This window comes from Bactrocera neohumeralis, chromosome 5 (genome assembly GCF_024586455.1).
Source record: "Bactrocera neohumeralis isolate Rockhampton chromosome 5, APGP_CSIRO_Bneo_wtdbg2-racon-allhic-juicebox.fasta_v2, whole genome shotgun sequence".
Taxonomy (NCBI): domain Eukaryota; kingdom Metazoa; phylum Arthropoda; class Insecta; order Diptera; family Tephritidae; genus Bactrocera; species Bactrocera neohumeralis.
The window spans coordinates 31,977,865-32,004,346 of record NC_065922.1 but is presented as its reverse complement, the minus strand read 5'-3'; the positions used below and the strand labels follow the sequence as shown (position 1 = coordinate 32,004,346).

Sequence of the window (26,482 nt, the reverse complement as noted above, 5' to 3'; positions counted from 1 at the left end):
ATAATTTTTATCGACTACCTTGGAAAAGGAAGAACCATCAACAACAACTATTACATTGGACCGTTTGAAGGATGAAATCGCCGAAAAACGGACGCATTTGAAGAAAACGAAAGTGATGTTTCACCAATACAATGCAACGTGCCACAAGTCATTGAAAACAATGGCAAAATTCCATGAATTGGGCTTCGAATTACTTTCGCATCCATAATATTATCCACATCTGGCCCCTAGCGACTGTTTTCTGTTGACAAATCTAAAAAAATATGTTCGCTGTGAAGAACTTTTCTTGGAAAGAAGAGATTATCGCCGAAATGCGGCCTATTTCGAGGCAATCGTACTACAAAAATGGTAAAAAATATAAAATTGCAGAGTCGCTACTACAGTGTACTTGAAGGGAACTATGTGTAATAAAAAAAAAAACAAATTTTTTCAGGGAAATATATTTTGCTATGGCCAAGGACTCTTCACCTGACCTGTTAATTGTACTTCGGAGAGAATCCTTTTCTGATAATATTATGTCTTTATGTCAAGAAAGGGTTGCATCGGCTCAGACGCCGCTTGAGAAAGAAAAAAATTTTGATTTTTATTCTAATATGCCTATAATTTAATAATTGTTTTTCAATATTCGATAAGAAAAATATTTCACTTTAGGATCCCAACACTTAAGGCTACTTAATTGAGCTTGGAGACAATGTCGATTATGCAACATAACCAAACAAATACAAATCGAATAAATATTTGTTTATTCGTTTTTGCACTAGGCAAAGCTTAAACCGCTTCAATTGGGTAGATCTACAGGGAATATGGCATGTTTGTTATTGCTCAATTGATTATAATTGCTGATGCGCTCTGCCGTTTCGCCGTTTCGTGTGATTGTGCGACATTTTGAATTATTTGTTGCATGCAATTGATCATATTTAGCTTGCGGTTTGGTGTGGCGTTGCGCTAAATGGATTTATCGCACGCATGCAATGTGTTTGCAAAATATAGAAATATAAATAAATAAAAATGTGTGGAAGCGAGTGGCTTAAATGAGAGCACGAGTGGTTATCGATATGTATTTGAGTGGAAGTTATTATAAACATTTGAAAGACAGATATTTAAGAAGATATAACACATGTGGTTAAGCGCTGCTGCAATCGTTTACATACAAACAAATATGAATGCAAATTACCGGCGAGAAGAGGCATGAACCGAATTCATTTGTCGCAAGTCGAGAAAAGTCAGACTTGGTGACACACTTATACAAGCATGCAAACATCAACATATATAACTGTATAATAGGTAAATGACTTTTATAATAAAGCTGTTAACATACACATATACACATACATATACATACATAAGTGAAGTCATTTGCATGCGCACTGAGCGTTTCATATGTCTCCGCTGCTCGCATTTATTGGCTGTTGTTGGTTGCCGGCTGCGCTGCCTCGCTTGCGAAGACACATCTGTTGGGCATTGTTCCACTGACTTAATTCTTATTGAATTGCAGGCGCGTTTTGTTGCATTGCGCAAGCACAAAAGCAAAAGAAGCGCTGCCAACAACAATTACAACTGACTGCAACATGCAGCAGAAAAGTGTTTTATTCACAATTTTATTTTTTCAAGTTTTTCTCTTTTTTACTTTTTGTATCATCTTTCACTCGTTTAAATCATATTGCTTTAAATAGACTTTTTGTTATGGAAAATGGTATTCAGTTACGGTTTGCATGGTGGTGAGTACAATGCTCCCATTTTCCGCTGCGCAACAGTGTTGCATGTTTGGGCGTTGTTGATATGTAAATTTTTCAAAAATTATAGGTGGAAAATATTGTGTTGGTATAGCACGGAAAATTTGTTGAAGAAATTTTTATATGAGAACTAAGAAAAGAAAAATGATACTCGAAACAATAAACTTTCTATAGCTGATCTAATATTCCCATCAAAATCGTAATAATTTTGAAAATTTTATAGCAGAAACGTGGCAGCATGAAATACCAAATATGGAGCAAAGTAACCCACACCTCAATACCTTCGGCTTTAATGTCCGTATTTACTTGTTCAAGGCCAAAAAGAGCTTGGTTCTCACAGCTCACAGCTGAGCTGACGAGCATTTAAATTAGGCACTTGAGCAGATTTGCAATGAGTACAACCCGCTTGGTCGACACATAAATTCTAATTGCTGGAGTTTTTTACCTAACTTCACAATGGATTGACTATAATCAGTCAAAGTGCGATCTTTTCTTGGGAACAGACATATAACCTAACCAAACACATACATATGTGAAGTGTATTTCTGTTGGCTTTGTTGGCTGTCAGTGCTATGGTTCTAGCTTTTCAGGTTCTTAGAAGTATAGTGAATATACATAAAGCAAAGAGTTGTAACTCATTAAGAATAATATTGGTAATTGACCACGGTTTGATGCTACGACAACCAAATTCGTTATTTCATTTCTTTCAATTAAACGTACGTTGGGTATTTTAAGCTCTTTGATCGAACAAAAAAAGCAATATAATATTACCAATATTGATAAATTTCTCACTAAACTAAGATTTAGTACTATACATACATAAGTACATACATAAGTATATATTTGCCGCTTTCATAAAGCAGAAGTGGGAATCTTCGAGCAAAAGTGCATTTTCACACGAGCATGCTGAAACATGTTTGCCAAACCAACACATCGTGCACTGCATTTCTAAATTGCATTTGCATACTTTCACTTCTATTAATTAACACAAACTTATTACTTTACATTCACAAATTAAAATAATTTATAAATAATACGCAAAAAACTCCACTAAATGATTAATTTATTAGTTTTTTCACAAACTTTGATCACGACCATGTACCGATGCACACTTACCGACACACGACCTATCAAACAGAGAATGTTAACGAACATGAATGAAATTGTATTAACATTCGGTCATTCAGTTGCACTTCTTTTCTGCAGTGCTACTCCCCTGCTTCGTGATGACGAGAGAACAACTGCGTTTGCATGCGCAAGTATGTAACATTTCTACACTATGGTATTGTGCATGCTGTAACGAAATTACAGGTGATCACTCGACTGGTTTACAGTAACATAAAATGAACAAATAACATTGATTTGTTGTTTGCTCGGAATTATAACAGCAATGCCAAATAATTCGTTAACATCAATGCTCATAAAGAGTTTTTTTATACACTTGGGCTGGGTTGAATCGTGTCAATAGCTATGATTTATAATATTCTTAACTCTATAAAATAAAATTAAGGATGTTAACAAACGATTTATATTTCTCTTTGCAGATCTTATAAACCAGCAAATCAAAACTAGCAACTTGGAATTAATGAAAACCATTGACTGATTTACTCTGCCAAAAACTTAGCAAACGACCTGCCTACTAAGGTCTAAAAATAAATAAAAATATATTAAAAGGTAGTTAGCAGCAAATAAAATTTATAAAACATTTTTGTAGCTTTTTATATAAAGCGATTATTTGCGCTAACATTTAAAACAAAATAATCAAAGAAAAATTAAAATTTACAAAAAAATAAAATAATCACAGAAGAATTAAAAAATTGCCGTAATCATAATCAAAATTCAAAACATAAAAATAAACTAAAAGTGACCAGAACGCAAGCAACAAATTACTAAATAATCAGTTCCACGTCATTTGACGTAATTTTTTCTACCAACAATTTTCAACCAAAAACACACACACTCATCAACAACAACTTCGACTCATCATTGGCACCACGCTAGACTCGCAAAAACGTTCCAACACCGGTAAGCGTAGAAAGGAATGCAGCGCTGTCCCTATATACATGAGATGCGAGAACGTTTACTGAACGATCAGCCGCGAGAATCAGTACCGTTACAACAAATGGAGCGCGCAAATCTACTAGACAATCGACAATCGGCTGATTCGAATCAGGTCGGCACAGTGGTCAAGGTAGGGGCCGTCTAACATACTCGTACCAAGGATATGCAAGCGCAGCGCAGCTGTTAATTATAACTGTTTAATTTTTGCTTAGCAAAATATTTTTATAATTAATTCGAAATTTCTTTTAATACTTCTTTTAATGTAAATTTGTTTCTATAGCGCATTCTTTTATGCATTTTGTAATAGTTTTCATGCTCCTTGCCTTGTACAGCGTTGTTGTAATTTTTACATCGTGTTCTACCGTTACACCCATACATACAAACAAACAAAACGATTTATGGAATATCCTTGCACGAGTACCGATTGCCCCGTTTAAGTATTTATAATTATTTTATGAAAATTTCAAAAAAAAAAAAAAAAAAACAAATTATATCAAATTATTTATAGACATGCGTTTTGTTTTGCAAATTCATCTCAACACAAGTCATTGTAAATTGAACATTTTTGTAAATTTGAAAATACGACTGTTTTGTTGTTACACATACATTGCAACAACAACACACTTTTTTGCAATTATTTCGTTAAATTGGAATTGATCGTATGCGAAAATGTGAATTAGTTGTTTTCAGTAAATATATACATTTGTTTTAAAGCACAACAACAAAAACAACATTACATATGAAATAGCTGCGTAATGTATACATAGAAGAGTGAATGACATATCTACCTTAGGTGAAACCCTTTTAATCATACAACTCAAATTACAGAAGACTTACTACATACTATTCGTAGATTTACCTGTTTAACAAAATACATTTTCTAAGCTATTTTGCTCACAATTTACTGAAAGTTCTAAAAAATAATGTTTAAGCATGCGGTTATTATGATTATGGTTTTAGATAAGTTTTAAAATTATATAATTATTGGCCCATCAACACTTTTTAATTGTTTGGTTAGAGCATGTTGAATGAGCTCACAACCCACGTTGTTTTTTATAGTATTACGGAGAAAAAAGTACCCGGAAATTGTTAATAAAATGGAATATTTAATTATTCATTAATATTTATTTTTTCGCCTTCAAAGTAATCTCCACCAGATATACATACACTGATGCCAACGATTTTTCCAACTGGAAACACTTTTAATAATCACTTCTTGGGATGGCCTTCAGCTCCTTCAGCGAATTTTATTTTGTCTCTTCGATCGACTTAAAACCACGGAGCGGAAATTTCAGTTTGGAGAGCAAGAAAAAATTACACGGAGTCAAATCTGATGAATACAGTGGTTGATCAATGGTATTCATTGCGTTTTTGGACATAATTCGATCACAATCGTGGCTCAATGCGATGATGCATTCACATCGTGTAAAATTCATGACATGTTCTTCCACAATTCTAACCGCTTTCGAAAGATGTTCTCACGCCTTAATATGGCCAAATAGAACACTTTATTGAACGTCTGTCCCTCCGGAATAAATTCATGATGCACCAAACCAGGAATATCGAAAAAACAGCGGTTTTGGCATGTTTTTTTATTTCGGCTAGTTTTTCCCTCTATTCCGATGATTATTGACTTGTTTCCATGTCTTATCGGCAGTTATAATAGTCTCCATGAATATGGGATCAGAATTGGCATGATCAAGCAAGTCCAAAGAGATCTGTTTAATCTGGTAATATAGCAAAAAATTCAGCTTTGTCGGTATGAGTTAAGCAAGAATGCATTTCCTGCCAAAATATCCATCGAAATATATCTCCTCACGATTTTCAAGCACCAAATCCTTTCATTTTTAATATTTTCATCAGTTGAAGAGGTCGACAGTCGTCCAGAACGAGGCATGTCTCCAACGATTCCTCGACCGTCTTTGGAGGATTTTTACCACATATAATCCCAACATTCGCAACGATTCTGGACACGGAATTTGTTTAGTTATGCAAAATGTGGGACAAATTTTTTGTTCAATATTTTTATGGATTGTAAAAATCGCAACGCACTACTGAGGTGTGCCGACTTAAGCAGCTGCTGTAAACATATGTACATATTTAGTATAGCAGTTCAGGACGGTCCTACCAGCAAAACACATTTTTTGAAATATTATTCACCGGGTACTTTTTTGTCACAATGTAATTCTTTATAAGAGAGTGTAAACGAACAACCAGGTGATTCAAACAATGAAAGGTTATATACTGAAGACCAGGGTCGTTTATTTTTGAAAGAAGAAAATAATTTCATGAAAGAGAAGGAAATTTGGTAAAAGAAAAAAATAAGAAACCAAAAACTTGCTTAAATAAATTTTTAAAACAATTTTGAGGTTATGAGGTTATGTATAAAAATATCAGACGAAAGTTGTAGACTTTTTACTAGACACCGCTTTTTATTCCACTTGGTCCTTCCAACGGAGTGGAGGTCTTCCTCTTCCTCTGCTTCCCCCGGCGGGTACTGCGTCGAAATTACTTAGAAAATTTCTTATTGTACTTTACTCCTTAGAGTAGTAGTTTTGCCGGAAATTGAGTTAAACTGTTTTTAACCCTTAAAAATTCAACCATCTTCTCGCCTTTCTCAGAACTCAGTTCGCCCCTAAATTATTATTCCTTTCGCTTTTGCTTTCTTCCAATGGGTTTTATTCTACTATGATATTTTCCACTTTTTATCATTTTTAAAGACTTCAGCACTGGCTTATTACGAATTTCCGTTTGGTAGCTTCCAATACTTCATTAATGGATGACTGTAGTAATTGGAATATATTAGCAAATCAAGTCAGTTTAGCTTAGTTTTTGATTCAGGTTCTTAAATTGATAATATATTCTGACTTTAACTCAACCACTTCTACTGATCACAAAAGAGACTGAAAGCTAATATAGCACACCCTTTGAACACTTTTATTTTCAATCTAATATCGATGCGAACCTTATCGGTAAGCGCCGAACACTCTCATTTAGGAATTAGGTATTTATCTGTAAAGCATTGCCGCTTTTTTTCTGACTTCAATTTCTCAGAAACTTTCTTACAAATGGCGGTAGTTTTTGTTAGACATGGGTTTTTTCAATGAGGCCAAAGTTTTTTCTGATATGGCCTGTTTGACAGCTGTTACTTGATTTATACCCATTTTTGTTTGACATTTCATTATGAATATACTTATTTCGGATGAATGTTTTCAAATGGTGCAAATTTGTTAAGAAAATAATTGTTCAGTCAAATATTCGGTCAACATAATCGGCCAGCAGATCGGTTTTGCATCACACTTACGCCACCTCAGAGATGCCAAAGAGTGTGCACCGATGAAGCTATTGCTGCTGTGAAGTAGAATATCGAAGAAGAATGAATCAGTAATGGGTATCAGTGAACAAATCCTGCTATAATAGCGAATACTGCTCCTATAGATAGTACATATGGGAATGAGGTTCTACATAGTATGTGTCAAGAAGAATAATATCGACGGAAGAATTAGTAAGGACAACTCCTGTTAAACCTCCTACTGTAAATAAGAACACAAATCCTAGTCATCGCGCGTCATAATTGGAGCTGCTTCCATCCACTAAATGGAAAATTTTAAGCTTAATTTTGTTTGAATGGATGCATTTAAAAAAAAATTGTCGCATTTAAAGTGTTGATAATTCACAAGTTTTTGTTGATATACCGTAACATCCTCAAATAGTCACTACTGGGAGTGCTCTATGAGCAGAAGTGATTATTGGTACATATTTCTTCAAGAATGGAGCGGCTCATAGAAAACTGTGTGTAATGACTGAATTGGAGAATGTTGATTTAAACGAGCTCTGGTTCCAAAAAGAAGGCGCTACATGCTATACAACCAACGAAATAATTAATTTATTGGAGGAGACTTTTAGTGAGCGCATTATCTCTAAAAAAAATGGTCGAAAATTGAGCTTCTCAACTGGAATTTATTACAAAACTAAAGTCTTGGTCATAAAATTAAGTTATATGCAATTTAATTCCTATTCTAAAGTATGACTACTCCTCCTGGATCTGCCATTTGGCAACGAAAAGAACCAAAAGCGTTATATGCGTGGCTCAGCAGCCTACCAGACTCTCCTAATCTAAAAAAAGGATAAGGAAATCTGATAAGTGTGGTTGAAAATTGAGCTTCTCGACTGGAGTTTATTATAAAACTAAAGTTCTGGCCAGAACATTAAGTTAGGTGATTTTTTTTACCCTAAAGGATGATAACTTCTCCTGGACCTCGCAAATACCTACAACGAAACGAAAAGAACCAAAAGCGTTATATGCGTGGCTTATTAGCCTACCAGACTAACCCAACCTAACCTATTTCTTCTTGAAAACCACATATCTGAAAGAGGCCTCATAGGATGATATGTAAATGCTGTGAAGTTCAGTGGAATTAGTAAAGATATTTCAGTACAAAATAGCTTTTCTTCATCATTAAATATAAGATTTGTTTCTTATTTGTTGCCTAGAACACCCTTTAACTGTGTGACTATAATGCATGCTTTCGATTCCAATTTAAATTTTTCTTAACTCTCGTCTATTTTCATTGTTTGATGAATGTATGTAAAGGTTAAATATTTAAAAAAATGTTTTCAGATGAATTTTGTAAAATAAAATACGAAAATAAAAATTATAGACTTCCCGCTAAAATTGAAATGCTAACCGAAATAAACTAACATAAATATTTTGTAAATTTCTCACATTTTCATTACACCCACAACAACTCAACGCGTGTGAAATTGCTGCGGAACGCCGCATCTAACATGTTGCCGACGCCTAAAACAACGACGGACGACGCTATATGAAAACAAATAAACACGCATCACGGCCAAACATTTAAAACAACGCGTGAAAATATTAAAATTTTCGTTTTAAAATATATTTTATGCGTTATAATTAAAAATAAAACGCGCCACAACAACAACAAAAATAAATTCGGAATTACTTTCCTACTGTAGCTGCATGCCGATGGCTATCACACAAGTCCAGCACACCAGCGAACGCCGCTAGTGCCGCGCGATCTGGGCGAGGACTTCAATTTGGATTTTGACGATGACTTTCCGATCGATGCGCGTCGGCCAAAAAATGCCAAGTAAGTTCATTTAGTTTGATTATGTAAGTGTTAAGTGTTTAAATTATTTTTTTTTTTGTTTTTTGGAAAATCTATTGTGTTGTACCCATTTGCACAGAAATTTCCACTTTGCTGTCACAACCCACAATCCGAATCATTGAAACAAATTACAAAAAAAATTTAAAAAATTTTAAGAAAATTTTCTAAAAAAAATGTTTTAAAAATAAATTTATTCATAAGTGTTTGAGTGCTCCGTTTCTGTAAGCTTTTCAATTTACGCTTGTAAATAAATATAAGTAAATGTATTTTTTTAAAAATTTTTGCGTTTTAAGCTTGAAAGCCATGAGCCCAGCGCTAAGTTTCTACAAAATTACGAAAACATTTTTGAAACAGTATAATTTTTTTGAATTTAATTTTTTTTATTTTTATTGGCTGAGTTTTGTCTATTGCCGCTGCTTTTACCCCATTTATCATGTGTAAATATTAACCCTTAAGTGCTGCCCCACTAACACGAAACCGAAATATTGGAAACCTTATTGAAAAATTTTTGCCAAATATTTACGCTTGCAGATGTTTGTTTTTATAATAAAACATTTATGTTATTTTCTTTTCCTTTTATCGTCCATGTGTGCGCTTTATGTGCGCCTCAAACAAAAACAAAAAAAATTATGAACAAAAAATTTTGAAAAAAAAAAAATTTAATAAAAAAAATATTGTGGAAATTTAAAATAAATTAAATTTACAAAAAAAAAATATTTTGTAAAATTAAAAAAAAATCCAAAATTTTTCTAAAACAAAATTTATAAAAAATGTGAAATTAAAATTATGTTTAATTTCAAAAAAAATAATAAAAAATTTACAAAAAAATATATTGAAAAACCAAATTGTGAATGTCTATGTAATACGAAACCAAAATCCATTCGCCCACGTCACACACAGAAACCACTCCAGCAACGCTCTGGACCACGTTTCGGTTACATCATTGAAAAGGTTCGACTCTTCATTTTACTACAACTTTCATTTCGTTGCTTTATTGCGTTTTTGTTGGATTTCTGAATTTAGCTTAATTATCGTAATATACATACCTACATACAAATTACTCTTTGCTTGTGTATATGTGTAGGTAGTGTTTTTTGTGAAATTCATAAATTTAATTTGACCCGAAATTCTCTGGCATAGAATTAAATAAAATTGGCTATTCTGGAAAAAATTTACTAAAAAAACTTTAAATTGCACTTTTGTATGTTCATTTGGTTTGGGCAATTATTTTTTTTTTTGTTTAGGAAATGAGACAATTGTATGTGAGCACGGGATTTACGTAGTCCGTTTTTCGCATGGAATTTGTTAGTTACTGTTAATGCGTCTTGTTGTTGTATTTTAGTTAAACTAAACTACTTTTAGATGAAATTTTAGACACATAGGTCACTTGTACGAATACTTTTGCACGTAACTGTGTCGGAATATTGCACTTACGCACTTTGGTTTGGGTTATTTAGAGTCTAAGGGGAAACTGTTGCACTAGATTTTCGATAATCTATTTAAATTTAATATGAAATATGCTTGTCTATGATAAAAATAAAAATTCCTCTCTAATGTCTGAAAACTTTCTGAATATAATATATTTCCTTTCCATACAAAATAATTTACTACCTGAAATGTCGTATTTACTATTATAAGTCCATGGTTTATAGCATTTTATTAACAATATTCTATTGGTAAATTTTTTTCTAACAGTTGTAAGAATCTATAGATATATGGCCCTTGGAAATAGGTTGGCCCTTATATATGCTTAACAATATAATAGGTTGTCAAATATCTCCCTTCCGCTTTTTTACTCTTTATTCAATGCTTTATAAAAAGTGTTATAGTGATCGGATTTAGTTCAAATATGCGCCGTTTCGTTCGATAATCTCTTTCCATCTAGACGGCAACTTCATAATACCCCCCTCATAGGACCTCCCTCCTTATTTGCGAAGAACTCGGTCAGCCACTTTTCACAAGCCTCTTTTGAATTCAACTTTACATCAACAAGGGCGTTCGCCATGGACAGGAACAGGCGGTAATCACTTGGCGCTATGTCCGGGCTATATGGTGGATGCGATAAAACTTCCCATTCGAGCTCCCGTAGCTTCGGACGAGTCATCAACGAAGTGTGTGGTCTGGCGTTGTCCTGGTGGAACACTACACCCTTCCTGTTGGCCAATTCTGGACGCTTCTGGTCGATCGCCTGCTTCAAGTGGTCCAGTTGTTCGCAGTAGATGGTAGAATTAAGCGCCTGGCCATAAGGGAGCAGCTCATAGTGGATGATTCTCTTCAAATCCCACCAAGCATACAGCAAAACCTTCCTGGCCGTGAATCCCGGCTTGGCAACTGGGATGATTCACCGGCCTTCGGCCACAACCGTTTTCGCTTGATATTGTCGTATGTGATCCATTTTTTGTCGGCAGTCACCATCTGCTTCAAAAATTGGTCGAGTTCGTTCCGTTTCAGCAGTATATCGCAGGCGTTGATGCGGTCCAGAAGGTTTTTTTGGTTCAAATCATGCGGCACCCAAACATCAAGCGTTTTTGTGTATTCAGCAGATGGTTTAAAATGGTTTGGTGACTAACTCTCATTTTCTGGGCGATGTCACGAGATGCCACATGCCGGTCTAACTCGATGTTTTCCATGATTTGATCGGTATTCGTCGTCACAGGTCTTCCATCGGCTGGCTTATCTATGGTGTCGTTTTCACTCGCTCTGAATCGTCGAAACCACAGAGTACCATCCCCAAAACACCATTAAACTCACGGAACGTTTGTCGAACGGCTTTGCCTTTAACGAAGGAAAACTTTGAAATAGTGACCCCATGTTTACACATCTATAACTGTTGAACGCAATATCCAAACTAATCATGCATAGCGTCGTTTTGTAGGTTATGTCAATACCTTTCAAAGATGTATAGTATTGCCAGCTACGAGTTCTGTAGCGCTTTATACAAAACTCGAAAGACAAAAAGGCGGAAGGGGGATATTTGACAACCAATATTATTAAAAAGTTCAATCAGTTGGTCAAATTCTTGAGCTCTGTACTCAATTACTGCAAGATTATAAATTAATGTTTTTTCGAACCGTTAGGTATTACGAGTATAAGAATAGCTTGCAATCAAATCAGGCAATTAACCAAACACAATAAATTTGTATATCAAATATCGAATAAGAGCTTCTAAGGAAAACAAGAAGTGAGGCATGCTGATAACCTGAGAGTATCAGTCTTACTACTGCTAATCTGTAAATACTCTAATTAAATATTATCGAAGATTTGAAAATGCATCCATCGTTGTTTTAATTACTCTACTAAATAGAAGAGGCAAACTTGATAAAATTTACCGATTAATCTGTACAAATAGTACTACTACTGCCATCAAAAGGTGAATTGGTTTATAAAATGTAAATTCCTTAGTCCTTCTTCAAAGTAACCCTCGTCCTATAAATCGCACTTTTACTAACGCTTTTCCAGTCTTCGCTTTCCCCAGTTTTCGAAACAGTAGGAATTTTATTTTTCCGGTACAGCCTTCAAAACCCCCTTCGATTCGGATTCTATCACCACAAACGCATCAAAACGGCGAAAAACGCATTGGTCTTTTGAGTTTGCTGATTAGAATCCGTACAAAGCCAAATCAGGCAAATACAGTGGTTGCGGACGAATAAGACTACAGTTTTTGCCTAAAAGTCGCGAAGAACTTGTGCAGTATGAGATGGTGTATTATGTGATTTTGACCCCATGTCTTTTTGAGACACTAAACATTCTTCAAAATGATTTGGGCTGAGCCAAACGATATTCCAGCACTAACAGTGAGGTCTTTAATCGTCCATCCACGTTCTTCAAGCATCAAATCTTTGAAGTTTTGGACGTAGTCCAGAAGTTGATAGTCGTCCAGAGCGCGGCTTATCTTTAACGCGTTGTCTGACCGCTTTGAAAAGGTTGTACCATTTCAAAATGTTTTGTAAGAAGCGAAAAATTCACTTTTGTTTAACAGAAACGCATGTAACTCGGAGATATTTAAAACTTTGGACAAACAGACGCTCGATAAATGTTATAGAGTTTTGACACACTTGAAAAAATAATCTGCCTTCCAGATGCCTAGGAGTTTTAAGTGGCAATTTCATCTTATTGCTTTTGAACAGAGTAGTATATTAATGATTTTTATTGACTTTTTACTAAAAAACTCCTCTAAAATCTTCCGAATAGTTCTACATTCAAAGTTATCTATATACTAAAAGTTTCAGTATATAGACAAAGTTCAGTACTTGTATTACTCAATGCATTAGTTTTTTCTGAGAGCTTTACAAATAATTTTCTAAATATGCAGAATAATTGTTATATATATACCTAAAATATTATTATTATTATTATTATTTATTAGAGTAATATGAAATATTAAACTAACATGAGTAAATACACACTAGCTAGGGCCTACGGTGCGATTAAAAGTTTATTTTTTTTTTTTTTTTTTTTTTTTTTTTTTTTTTTTTTTTTTTTTGGTTTAAATATTAATATCCTTTTTTAACGTTTCGATGTTATCTAAAATATTTCCATTGTCTTGTTACTTTTAATAAGACATATTTTGCTGATGGTGTCATAGCACAATTAAATACTTTAAAACTCATTAAATTTAATATTCAGATGTACATATCGTTTGGATGTTTTGCAATTTGTTAGAAAATAATTAGTATATAATATGTATTCAGAAATAATTAGTGGGGATGACGTTAGAATTATTAATGTATTTAAATATAATTACACAAATAATAAGTACCTACTTATTACGTCTTAAACCATTCAGATATGCATATTTAGTCGTATATTTTATACCAGAGAGAAAATCATATTAAAGAAAAAGTTAAGTGAAACAGCTTAAGAGCTTTTATTGCAAGGAAGACTACTGACTACTAATATGTTGATTTAAATAATTAATTTACAAGTGATTGTCACTCGAAACCATAATGATATAAAAAATATGAACTTTCCATAGAAATGTGGAGACATTTGAGGAATTTAGCCGCTTTCGACCCTTTTCTGCTTCCTATGTTTTAGTTCTGCTATTTTTTATCATCATCTACATATAACTATTCTAAGATACAATAAGATACAATTTCGAATTTCGCAACTTTAATTAAGCCTAAGGTAAGCTTTCAGCATCTCATAATGAGCGCTGAAGATGATATTACTACTGGCGAAGGTTTTGTGACAATGTAAATAGAACACGGCAACCTGCAAAATATAATGTAACAAGTAATGAAGGGCTAAGCTCGGGTGTAACCGAACATTTTATACTCTTGCTACATATAAGAATCAGAGGCAGGGAAATACTTTATGGTGTAAAACGTTAATGTGAGGATCCAAATCCAAGCAATTTTATATATGCATATACTATATATAACTTCTATACATGACAGACACTTAAGCTTTGTTAGAAATACGAAAATAATTATATGTAGTATATGGCAGTTGGGGTCGTATCGATCTAATTTTATCTATTTTTCCCCAATATCTAATAATATTAACACGTCACATACTAAAAAACCAATCATATAGAGTAAAATCAGCCGACTGTTCGAAAATCCTCGTATTTGTTATATGGGGGCTAGGTCCAGTTTTTGCTCAATTTTATCAATGTTGGACACAAAGATACGCTTCCTAATTTTCATTGAGATAACTCACATATTGGCCGATACGTGCGATACAAAATCCCCTGGAAGTTCGAAAATTTTGATGCTAGGTATATGGGGGCTAAAGGAAGTATTGACCCGATTTAACCGATTTTTGACATACAGACATACTATTGTCAGGGAAGTACTATCCCTTAATTTCAATTATATATCTCAGAAATTGACAGATATTTTCGAACAAAAGTCAACTTTATAATGTAAATGTTTTGAATGTAAGATACAAAAGAACAACTGTATAAACCAGTTTCTACTATCACATATGTATATAACATTTTTTTTTTTTTTTGAGAACTTCCTCTATCGGAGCCGCGAGTACATTCGCACTTTGGAAAAGATACACAAAACCTTTCTGGCCGTCAAAACTGGTCACTATTGATGCGACAACGCCAATCGTTCTGATAGAACACACTTCCTCTGCTATTGGCCAAAGTTGGCCGCTTCTATGCGATTGCTTTCCTTAGATGGTCTAATTGTTGACAGTACAGGTCCGAGTAAAAAGTTTGAATGTAAGAGAACAACTTATAGTATATGATTCTGTCAATCCAAGCAAAATTAGAGCAAAACCTTTCTGGCCGTCAAAACTGGTTTGGAAATGTTTTCGTAACCGTGGTGATCCATAACTTGTCATAAATGATCCATTTAACATTCAGTTCAAATTGATATATTATATTGCGATGCAGTAGTTCCATGATTTTTGTTGGTGTTATCTCGTGTGGCACTCATACTTACATCGAGCTTCTTTTTGCATTCGGCCTTTTTTTAATATTCCGTGCAATGTGAAGCTTCTCGGCAGACAAAGCAGTGCTTTTCTTCCGACTCGATGATTTTCGATATTTTATATTTTCGCCAATTGGCCTTCCAGTTCGTGGTGCATTTTTGACATTAAAATTAGCGTAGAAATTCCGCCCAAGCATTTTGTCGTAATATAATAGTGCCAACATATGTACATACATGGGCTTCATGTGCCAGGATATGTAGGAGTTTAAGCCTTTCTGCCACATATCCGTAGATGTTTTCTATTCTGTTTAGTAGGCTGAATGATACTTATTACGCCGTCTGTATTTATTTTCTGTTGCCAAATCAAAGCGGAATCTGCTGATTGTATGTGGAAGTAGGTACTTACTGTTATACGTAAGCAGAAAAATCAACGTTGAAACTAGGCCAGACGCCAGGTTATTGACTTGCCACTGGCAGCTGCCAAAGGATGTGGCGCGCATGCAACAACAACCAAGTGAAACATACATATGTGAATATATCTATAAATAAGGACACATACAGGGAACAAATGCGGCACGTGCATGCGGACTAACTGCACTCCAGCCCGTTAGCTAACGTAAATATTTAATTTTCAGTGCCAAAACGTGCAACACATTTCAACATAAAATTTGCTGCCGCTTGCCAAACCAAAATGCGAGAAGTGTCATTCTAAATTATTAGATTAGAGCGACCACGCCCACTGCGGGCGTCTAAAATTCTATTTATTTACTATTCCAGTTTGGTTGCTTGCTTGTGATAAATAGCTAAATACGGGCACACCTTTTCTCGAGCGATCCCCTCACGTTCATACATTTCTGATGAAACAAAGCGCTACTTATCGCGTATTGTTCTTGCCACATTCGCATTGTGGCAGCAACAACATTAGAACATTTCACCTCATCATTTTCGCATTCAGACACGCAGCGGCCAAAGACAAAAGTCATTTTGAGCGCACCCTTTGCCACGCTTTACTCTCCGTTGTGCTGCATATCTGCTTGCTGCCGAATCCTTTCTAGTTGCCGCGTGTTGCTGCAGTCCCTTAGGTCTTTGGCGCAGGCGTCGTTGTGACATATTCACTCATACGTCGCGTAATACATTCATTTGTGCAGCAATTACTATCACCACCGTTGCAGAAGAAAGCGCGCGTGTCATAAACACACCCCTGATAATGCACAAGCACAGTGCTGCTTGCAGCACGGGGTGGCAGCAACAAACCCACAAAGCAGTGCAGCGACGAATGATTAGCGACGAACGTGCATTTCTTTTATTCCTCGTCCATAAAATTTCTCTAACCACAAAATTTCCAGGGAAAAATTATACGTGTGCGTGACTTGCAGCAAATTAGCAGCAATGTTGCATGCAACAACAAAACAATAATCCATAAATTAGCTAAATTTGTTTCGCATTAGTATTATTAAAGATTATTTGTAATATTTTTCATTGTTGTTGTACGAAAATTCATATGAATTTATAGGAGAATTATTAAAGATAACCGGAAGCTTTGCTTGATAAATTTTTCAAAAATGTTTTCGATAGTCAATTCATGCAAGTATTATATTCTCCTTGCCTTAAAACGACATATTTTACTCGGCTCCCTTAAGACTCGAGTTCTAATTCTCTATTAATTACCCTGTCCAGATTCGCCTGCTATTAATAAGTGAATTTAAAATAGCAACATGCTCCCCAAGCGGAGCTCTCCCACTCACTTGCCTCAAATCACTCAAACCATTTAACAACGTACACTTAAAAAAATAATGTGTCCATTTCCCTTTGAATAGCACTGCATACTCAATATATGTACCGTATGTACATCTAGAGTTGCCATCTGCAAACTAGTTTAAGTTTAAATGGAAATACTAAATTCTCTCATCCGTATACATAAAATAATAAATAATTTGGTCATAGAATTTGAATGTAATTTTATCCTAAAAGCTCCATTTTTGTATAGGGTTGCCAACATAAAATAAATAATTATCTAGTTAGAAACTCACTTATTTGTTTTGAAGCCACATAGTGAGTCGACACGCGGAATTACTATTGTTTATACGAGTGTTTTAATTGATAAGATTGCCAAATTCTTTGGTTGCCATTTTTTCCTAAAAGTTTTAGTTTTTGTAAAAGGTTGCCAACTTTAAATAAACAATAATTTAGTTAAAGATTAGGCTCTTTAAGACGATAATATTATATCACCATGAGAAATTACTATTTTTAGAGAAAGTTTAGATGGATAGGGTTGTCAAATTATGATTTTAATACGAGTTTATTAGGCATAAGTGGTGTTATGGTAAGATCTGAGACGTCCACATATGATATAAATTTATCAACCGAATATTTTAAATATTTTAGTTATAAATACTAATGATTATTTCTTTATAACTAAAATTATTTTGCCGACGTTTAAAACCGAAAATTAAATTTTCAATAAAGCCGATTAAAATTCCTTTACATCTAAATAAAGTGATCCATATTAGTTTTACTTCATATATAGTATACTTGCACGAACATTCCCTTCGATAAGTTCTATAACTGATGAATTCTAGAAAGGATGGAATTGAGCTATAAAAATCTTCTGGGTTTTGGTGACTTTTCACGTAAAATCAGTAGAATTAACAGAAGTCAGTGGACAGTCATGACGAATTTCGATTACTCTATTTTTTTGCTAATCAGATTAAATTCTGTTATTTTTTGCAAATCTAAATGATCGAAGATGAAATATGATAATCTTCTGTCCATATTGCATTTTGACTTCCTTTTAACTATGAAAATACGTACCAAGGTGTCTAATATTTGTATTTACTTATGGTTATTATTGGCGGTATATAATTTTTTGTGATTATAGACAGATAGATAAATAAATAAATGCCCTTAGAGTATAGGATGCTTAAATAGTTCTACGTAGCATGAATAATGCTTTAACAATAACAAGGCATACAAGCTTAAAATGGCTTAATCCCTTTAGGGGGAACACTTAGTGTAAAATTTTGAAAAGCATTTTTTTTTTAATTTTTTCAAATTTCGATAGTCTATACTTTTAGAAATGCCATACTAAAGTTTTAAACGGATATCTGAAATATTCTTGGAGTCGGAGGTTTATAAAATGTAACCGCTGAGTTCAATCAGCTTCATCAATTTACTTAAATCTGTTTTCCTAGAAAATGCATTTTTCGAATTTGATTTCAAATTAGATTTGTTCTTAAAACGTACATATTTTGGGCAGCTCAAAACCGACAAAAGTTTTGGATATTATTAAATTTTTTTAAACGCAGCTATTTTGTCAATATCATTAATTGTAGTTCGATAATGAGACAGATTTTTTAGGTGTCATCCACGCAGAAGCCCGCAATTACTGCATAAGTAGTAGTTTTTTCGTCTTTTATAAACTGTCACACTCGTTAAAGACGGCCTTACATCCACCATTCGATCAACATAATCGCCCAGCAGAGTCGGTAATTCGAGCAGTCACGGATCGTTTTCGCACCATGCTTGCTGTAGTGGATAATTGGGTGTATTTTATTGCAGAATGCCCGTTGTACTTGGACATGAGGGATCTGGGTGCTATGGGAATTAGCTGGACTGATCGACGTTTAGATGTCGATGTTATCTCCACTAGTCGGAATGTCGAACAGTTAGCGTCTTTTGAGCGTGAACTGAATTTGGGAGCGAAGGCGTTTAACTGGGTATTAGGATTAGCTTCTTGGGTGAGTGGTGTTCTACCTCTGGTTATTAGTTCAGAGCAGTATTGAAGTTCAATTGATAGTAGTTTGGACTATGAGGTCTGACCGGTCTGGCACCACGGGTAGCAGGAGCTCTGGAGTTCGCTCCAACCTGCTCATGCGGACTGACTCCTCGGGGAATATTGTGGTGCTTGTGATTAAAACCTGAATGTGGGAGGAGCTTACACTTTGTCAGTTGAATGTACAGTTGCATTGCAACCGAATGCCGCACCCAAAGTACGGCAGTGGTTTCAGATCAGCCTCGAACCATACCATAGTGGTTAGTATGTCCAGTCCACACTGCTAATTGATACTGAAAAATGACTGGCATTTTCAGGGCGCCGATCAACGCATTGATTTGATACGCTGTGCTTTTGAGCGACGTGGGGTATGGCTGTCATCAGTAGGTGCCCATTTTTAAAGACACTGGATGTTGTAGGGAATAATGTGCAAAGTATCGAAGGAGACCAAATCAGTTCATTTGCCATCGCGCGCAATAATTAGAATTGCGTGTTAATGAAAGATTTTGTGGAAGGATCTTGGTTTGCGGGCTTAGAAAAATCCAACTCGTGCTAAAATTGAAGCCGAACGACCATCAAACAAGCCGCACGTTCGGTGAATGGGCCCGAAACGAACTGGCCACTGATTTTCACAAGAAAATTCACTTCATCACTTTCGGTTGAACGGCCATAATAAACAAAATTGTCGCATTTGGAGTGATGATAAACAACAAAAAGTTATTTTATACGCCGTTACAGCCTCAAAAAGTCACTGTTTGATGTGCTCTATGGTTCCCTCTGAGCATTGGTTCATATTTCTTAAACTATGAAGCCGTCTATGGTTTATAATTAATGGGGAACGTTAAATAGCCATGATTAATGACTTTTGGATACGGTCACTACCCGAAATCTTTTAAAAATATAACGACAAATCCTTATCTTTAGAATAAAGCTAAATTCTTGGTCATAACATTAAGTGATACTCAAGTGCGTTTTATTTCTTCTTGAAAATCACATGTCTAATGACACCTCACATCATTTAGATTTACACAACTTAATATTGCGGAAACATGGCTAAAGTGTAGGAAGATAGAAATAACAAATACACAGAAGTCCTTTCAAATATAATTTACATTTAAAACCGGAAAGTGAAACTGTCAAATACCTAGGTCTTTGTTTGAATAGAATCTCAAATTTAATACAAAAAAGTAAATACATATATACTGGCTTTAAGGTCCGCAATCACCACTAAGTCTTGAAAATAAGGGTCCAAAAGTCAAACATAAACTAGTATGCAGCTATGGGGGATGGCGAGTTCATCCAATATTGAAATCCTACAAGATATCAATTTAAGACTTTAAGAAGCATTATAAGTGCTCCTTAGTAAATATGCAACTTCGAAATCCACAAAGACTTAAATGCACCTTTTGTTAAAGAATGAGTCTTGTATTTATAAAATTTGCTAGTAAGTTTTTATTATACAATCTTTCAAACTATGAGTCTCAATAGATTATATTGCTTTTCGTTGAGAAAAATTAGATCACAGAGAACTCCAGATCAATTATCTAGACCTTATTAGCAACTACCTTTTTTCTAAACTTTAAATTACGCTCAGTGTAATAAATTGCACTCGAAGGGATTTGTGTTTCCATAAAATTCAGTCAGCAAGTTAGTTGTAACAGGCCACAGACAACTACAGGGTGAGTGCGTTGGCGGCAAAACATTCCCCAAGCACGAGTACAAACACCAACAAACTAGCTAATGTTTTTGTTTTTGCAACATTTTCACTGTCAGTAGTTAAATTTACGGCATGCTGCTGCTGTTCTGGCAGAGTGAAGCCAGTGTATGTATGTATTGATGATGATGATGATGATGAGTACGGCGGTGATGCTGACGCCGGCTTCACCGTTGTTTATCCAACAACTTGAATTTTTCGATTGCGTTATAGATAGCATTAAATGGAAATCCACCCTTAAAACCCTCGGCGTTACTAAAGGCAAATGCAAAGTCGTCAACAACATCAAAAATAAACAACCTAGCAACAACAACATGGTCTTATGGTATATGCGGTGAGCTGGTGTTGCGCCAAGCGAGGTCGATGAGCAAGGTGAGTGGGGTCCATCAGCGTGCTACATCGTTACTACGATGCAACAAGGTGCTACAGAGAGTACAATGTTGTAAGCAACAACAAAAATAACAACAAAACAACATGTTTTATGGTGAACCCCGCAAAGTGTGGCATGGTCACAAGTTGGTTGTGTGTGCGTGCCTTTTATGTGTGCTTGTGCATGCACTGACTACGCGCAAGTGCTACGTGGCATGCCACACTAAAGATGCTTAGGTCAATTTATTTGCGTCGCATGCAGATTGCTTGTATAATGTTGTTGCTTGTTGTTGCTATTTTTGTCGTCATTGCCAGCGGGAGTAAGGTAAAAATTGAAACGTAATATATAAAAGCAACAACAAGGAAAACAGGAAGCGGCATTGTGTTGCAGCAGCGAGCAAACAGAGTGGCCACTTAAGCGGCTGTTGCGAAAACGACGCAAACAAAACAGCGAATACATACATACTCGCATAATAAGTGAATATTTATGCGTTAGTGTGTGTATCGCGAAGAAAATATGAAAATAAATGTAAAGGAAATGGGTTTGTATATGTGACAGCGGATTCTCTGCCAAAGCAAGACGTTTGAAAAAGGAGAGGAGCAAGGATATACGACGTAAACAAAATGGGCTACGTGTACCTGTGTTTTGTGCAGGTGTGTGTTGATGAAGCAAAAGCAAGGCAACATAAAAAGTGTTTACGACGTAAAGTATAGAAACACAAAAAAGAAACAATTTCAGGAATTTCTCTGCGCCGTAATGTATGCTACTTCCTGCTTTCAGATATTCACCACACTTAGCTACTATGGCCCTGTAGGAAAATATAATGTTTTTAAAGTTTAGTATTTTAATTTTGTAATAAAAAACGTTTGATAACATTGTTGATGAATTGTCGGCCGAGCTATTAAAAAAATAGCGGCGAAAAACTGATAAGGAGCATGCATCAGCTTCTCTGTAGAGTACGCATGCCCGACGATTGGAATTTAAGTATGCCCTATCCAATCCTAAAAAAAGGATACCTCACAATCTGCGCCCACTACCGTGGGATAAGCCCCCTCAACATCACATATAAGTTTCTATCGAGCGTACTGTGTGAAAGACTGAAGCCCGCCGTCAACAAACTGATTTGACGTTATCAATGGGGTTACAGACCTGGAAAATCTATAATCGATCAAATTTTCACCATGCGCCAAATCTTAGAAAAGATCCGTGAAAAGAGAATCGATACACACAACCTCTTTGTCGATTTCAAAGCTGATTTTAACAGCACGAAAAGAAGCTGCCTTTATGCCGCTATTTCTGAACTTGGTATCCCCGCAAATCGTATATGCCTGTGTTAGGTGACGTCGAGCAACATCAAAGCTCCGTCAGAATCGGGAGGGACCTCTCCGGACCGTTCGATAAGAAACGACTTTTTAGACAAGGAGACTCCCTATCGTGTGTCTTTTTCAATCTGTTGCTGCAGAAAATAATACTAGCTGCAGAGCTAAACAGAGAATGTACAATGAATGTACAATCTTATATAAGAGTATACAGCTGCTGCCGTATGTCGATGATATTGATACCATTGACCTCAACCACCGCGCCGTTAGTTCTGCATCATCATCATCATAAAATCGCTTTCACGACTAGGCTCCCACGTCACTGTTGACAGTCATAACTTCGATGTCGTAGATAATTTCATCTAATGATTATGGTGCATTAGTCTGACAGAGAGTGGTCAGTAAGATCTCCTTACAGCAAGAACATTTTCAACTGCTGGCTCTCATTGCCATCAATGATGCACTGTGTACAACATCTATGATGACTTTTAATACCGTTCAACATATTCAATAGCATCCCCGAACAAAGCCGGTAGGTGCATGGTTGCGAAAGTCTCTATCAGACGTTAGAAAACCGGATACATTAAGGTTCCCAGAGAAGAACATTCAGAAATCTTCTTGCACTCGACTGCATCTTTTACAACTTGCACCACTGCGTCGCGGAGCCTGCTCCTGGCGACATCTCTCTCCGAGATTTTAAGGCATTATTGTATAAAAACGGTCCAAAAGTGTTTTCCCTTATTCCCTCAAAAAGCAATGCTTAATTAACGTACGAAATCAAAAAGTGACATTTTCAGTTGAGAATAAGTTTGGGATGCAAACAGATCTCTACAAATATTTTGTTGGGTTAATGTTGACACAAATGTCCAAGATCGATATAAAACGATTTAATCGACCAGTGCTTGACCCTAGAGACAATATTGTTACAATAGACTTGGCTGGGTGCTAGGCTACAGTGGAGTCGCTGGAAACAGCAAAGGTAATGAGCTTTCTAAAAAGGGCGCCCTTGCCCAAATTCCATCAGGATTAGAACGAACTGTGTTCACCGGTTCTCTTGCGTTTTAGCATCTCGCGCAAGCTTCGTAAACTTTTGTAAGCAAAAGTCACATAGGCGTTGACGAAACTTGTGGACTCAGAAAAGTTCCATTGAATTACTTGCTTTAGCAAGATTTATCTCCCCATAATGATTTAAGTTCTAACTGGACACTGTCCTATCACTCATGGAGTGAGGTTAAAACTTTAATATTGAAGATGAGTCTGGTAATTGTCATTTTCTACTGCACTTACAAATCTTACAAGAGTCCGGAAAATTGGCGGATGTGCATAGTTGCCTTCTCAATAAATATGTTGCAGCCTCAAGAGATTTTTGATATGCGACGGTCTTTTTTATCCTTACCTAGGAGTTCTGGGCTTCAGAACGGATGGCATCTCCAGCTGCCTAATAAAGAATATTCGTTGTCTAACGAATATCAGCATGTCTATGTAATCTAACCTAATCTATCAAACTCATAAAACTTCTAGATGTTTTTAGTAATAATTTTGAAAATAATAAAAAAAATATTTAAATGAAGAAACTTAAATCGATAACAGACTAGTTCAAATTCGCTAATACATATAATAATATGCTAATTTTTTTTCATACATTAAAGTACATATACTTTCCTACAGGGTATGCAGCGCCATTTTCGGTATGTTGAAGAGCGAATTCGCCGCACTTTTCATATGGTGCACACTACATGCTCTCCAGAGTTAACTCTCTGCATAGGCGCATAGTTTGCAAAAGTATTTTCCTTGAAATGTGTTCATATGTCTTCATGTGTATAAGATATATAACAACGTAGCTAGTTAAGCATAATCATGTGCAGCATATTAAATTCCGCTTTATGACCACAACTCTCAGGAGCATAGGCACATTTGATTACTTTGATGCGACTAGTTTCCTTTTCCGCATAGCAGGCTGCAGTAAAGTTTTTCTTAAGTTTTGCGAAACTTTAATTTATGTGCATTTTCAGCTGCTTACATAAGTATGTGGTTACAACTGAGCGGCACAAGATTTTGTGCCTTATGATAGGGTCTTTAATAATAGCGGAGTTTTGAGAAAGCTTTAAGTAGAGTTAGAAAATATAAAAAAAAATTATATATTTTCACAATGTTGAAAAATGTGGATGTGGATCTGAGATATCATTGGTAACAGAAATTCTGTTCAAAAAAAAAAGTAACAAAATGTCGATATTTTGCTTTAAGGGTATATTGAATATTCTTTGGTAGCATTCGTACGATATTCTTGATTAAATTTTCGGTTATGTACTTTTTCATCAATCTCCCTAGCCTAGCAACGAGATATGTCAATCATTTATAATAGATTTCCAGGTATCTGCAGCTGTCCTAAACTTATTTCTTTGGGAGACCCAGTCCGAAATATGCTCTCAATATTCAATAGTTACATATATTTTTTATTTTATATTTACAATTTCGTGATCTTTCTCAATTTTGAGCTATTAATTTATATCATAGAAAGAAGGAGGAAGAAGGCTTCCGCTTTGTCAATTAAATAGTCGATTTCAGAATTTATTTTATAAAGCTATGTATACCCGAAACATGGCGAATAAAATAATTTTTGAAAATGAATTTTTTATCTAGAGATATAATAGGCCCTGAAAACTTTCTTTTCGTAAATTTTTGAAAGGAAATATAATCCAATAAACAACTGAAAATAATGCAGCATCGGCTTTTTGTTCTGAAAAGTTTTGAAATATGTTGATACCATTCCAAGAGGAACTTCGAAAAAATACTTAACCCCTCTCAGCTGCAAAAAAGAATAACAACAGCAGTAATCCATACCCTCCTAACTTTAGTTTCCTGTTTAGAATTTTTTCGACTCCAGAAACCTCGAAAAATTCTGATTACAATAGATTAATCCTTGGATCATTAAGACAAATAGAAAATTTGGTTTCTGATGAAATGACAGCTTCTCAAAACTAAAGCCGTTGTTTGCGAAGTAACCGAATTTATATCAGAAATCTTACTCCTTGCATCATTAGCTGACAAATGTATCACAGAAGGTTGTGTGAAAATTTCAGCTCCTCCGGTCCAGCGGTTTCGAAATAATTCTCTTCACAAACTCTGAGAACAGCGTTTCGAGAAGAACTTGTTTAAAGCTTTGTCAGCTGACTAAGCTAAGTTGAAAAAATTCTTACAAATTAACTCATACCTTCGAAACAATTTCCCGCAACATTTTCCAAATTTCGGAAAATGTTCTTGAATATTTGTGCATTGGAAATATGCAAATACAAAAAAAACATAAATTTTTGAGCTTCAAGATGGTTATTACAATAATTTGAGAATTGAGCAAACAAGACATTTAGAAAGTAAGCTTAAATAGCTAGAGTTATCATCTCAATACAAATTAATGTTAAAACACGTTACCTACATTTTGGAGCAAAAATAAAACTAAAGAAGCACAAACCAAAACCACTAACGCAATACCTTCTCTAATCAGAAAGCAAGCCGTGCGACATTCAGCCATTGGAAATTCAAATGTAACTCTGACCCAACATAAGACACAACAAAAATTCCGAAAACAATAAGCACGAAGGCAACTTAGGCAGCATAGATTATTGGAATGCACACAGTACAAGGAATAATGTCCTACTTTCCAGTGCAACATAAAATCAACAATAACAAAAGCAACGCAATAAAAAGTAGGTATTCGCACAAAGAAAAGAAGAAACAAAACAAACGAAACAAAAGTCGAAGACAAATCAACAACAAACAAAACAAAAACAAAGCGAATTTCCCCTCAACGAAAGCACAACAGCAAGGAACAAGGACAACCGTATGCCAGCGAAATAAGTTGGGAATGTTGGGAAACATTTTCCGAGCGAAAAAAGCAAACTTGTCCAGAGTATACAGAGTGTGGAAAGTATAGAGCAAGGAAAATGTGTAAACTGTGGGTCCATTAGAATGGCATCCACACTTTTCCGAGTCAA

At 35.2% G+C, this 26,482-nt stretch overlaps 1 protein-coding gene across 10 annotated transcripts in view; it reads left to right on the top strand.

Annotated features, from left to right (window-relative positions):
* Window positions 1-26,482, top strand: part of LOC126759520 (proton channel OtopLc) — a 138,437-nt gene that overhangs the window by 63,475 nt on the left and 48,480 nt on the right. For 5 of the 10 annotated variants that reach the window (XM_050474365.1, XM_050474361.1, XM_050474366.1 and 2 more), the window contains exons 2-3: window positions 3,278-3,906; window positions 8,778-8,911. In XM_050474365.1, coding sequence (XP_050330322.1) covers window positions 3,775-3,906; window positions 8,778-8,911 — 266 coding nt within the window. In that variant the 5' untranslated portion in view covers window positions 3,278-3,774. Of the gene's footprint in view, window positions 1-3,277; window positions 3,925-8,777; window positions 8,912-9,829; window positions 9,881-26,482 lie in introns of all 10 variants that reach the window. The other 5 variants (XM_050474364.1, XM_050474359.1, XM_050474362.1 and 2 more) reach the window with 2 other exon arrangements.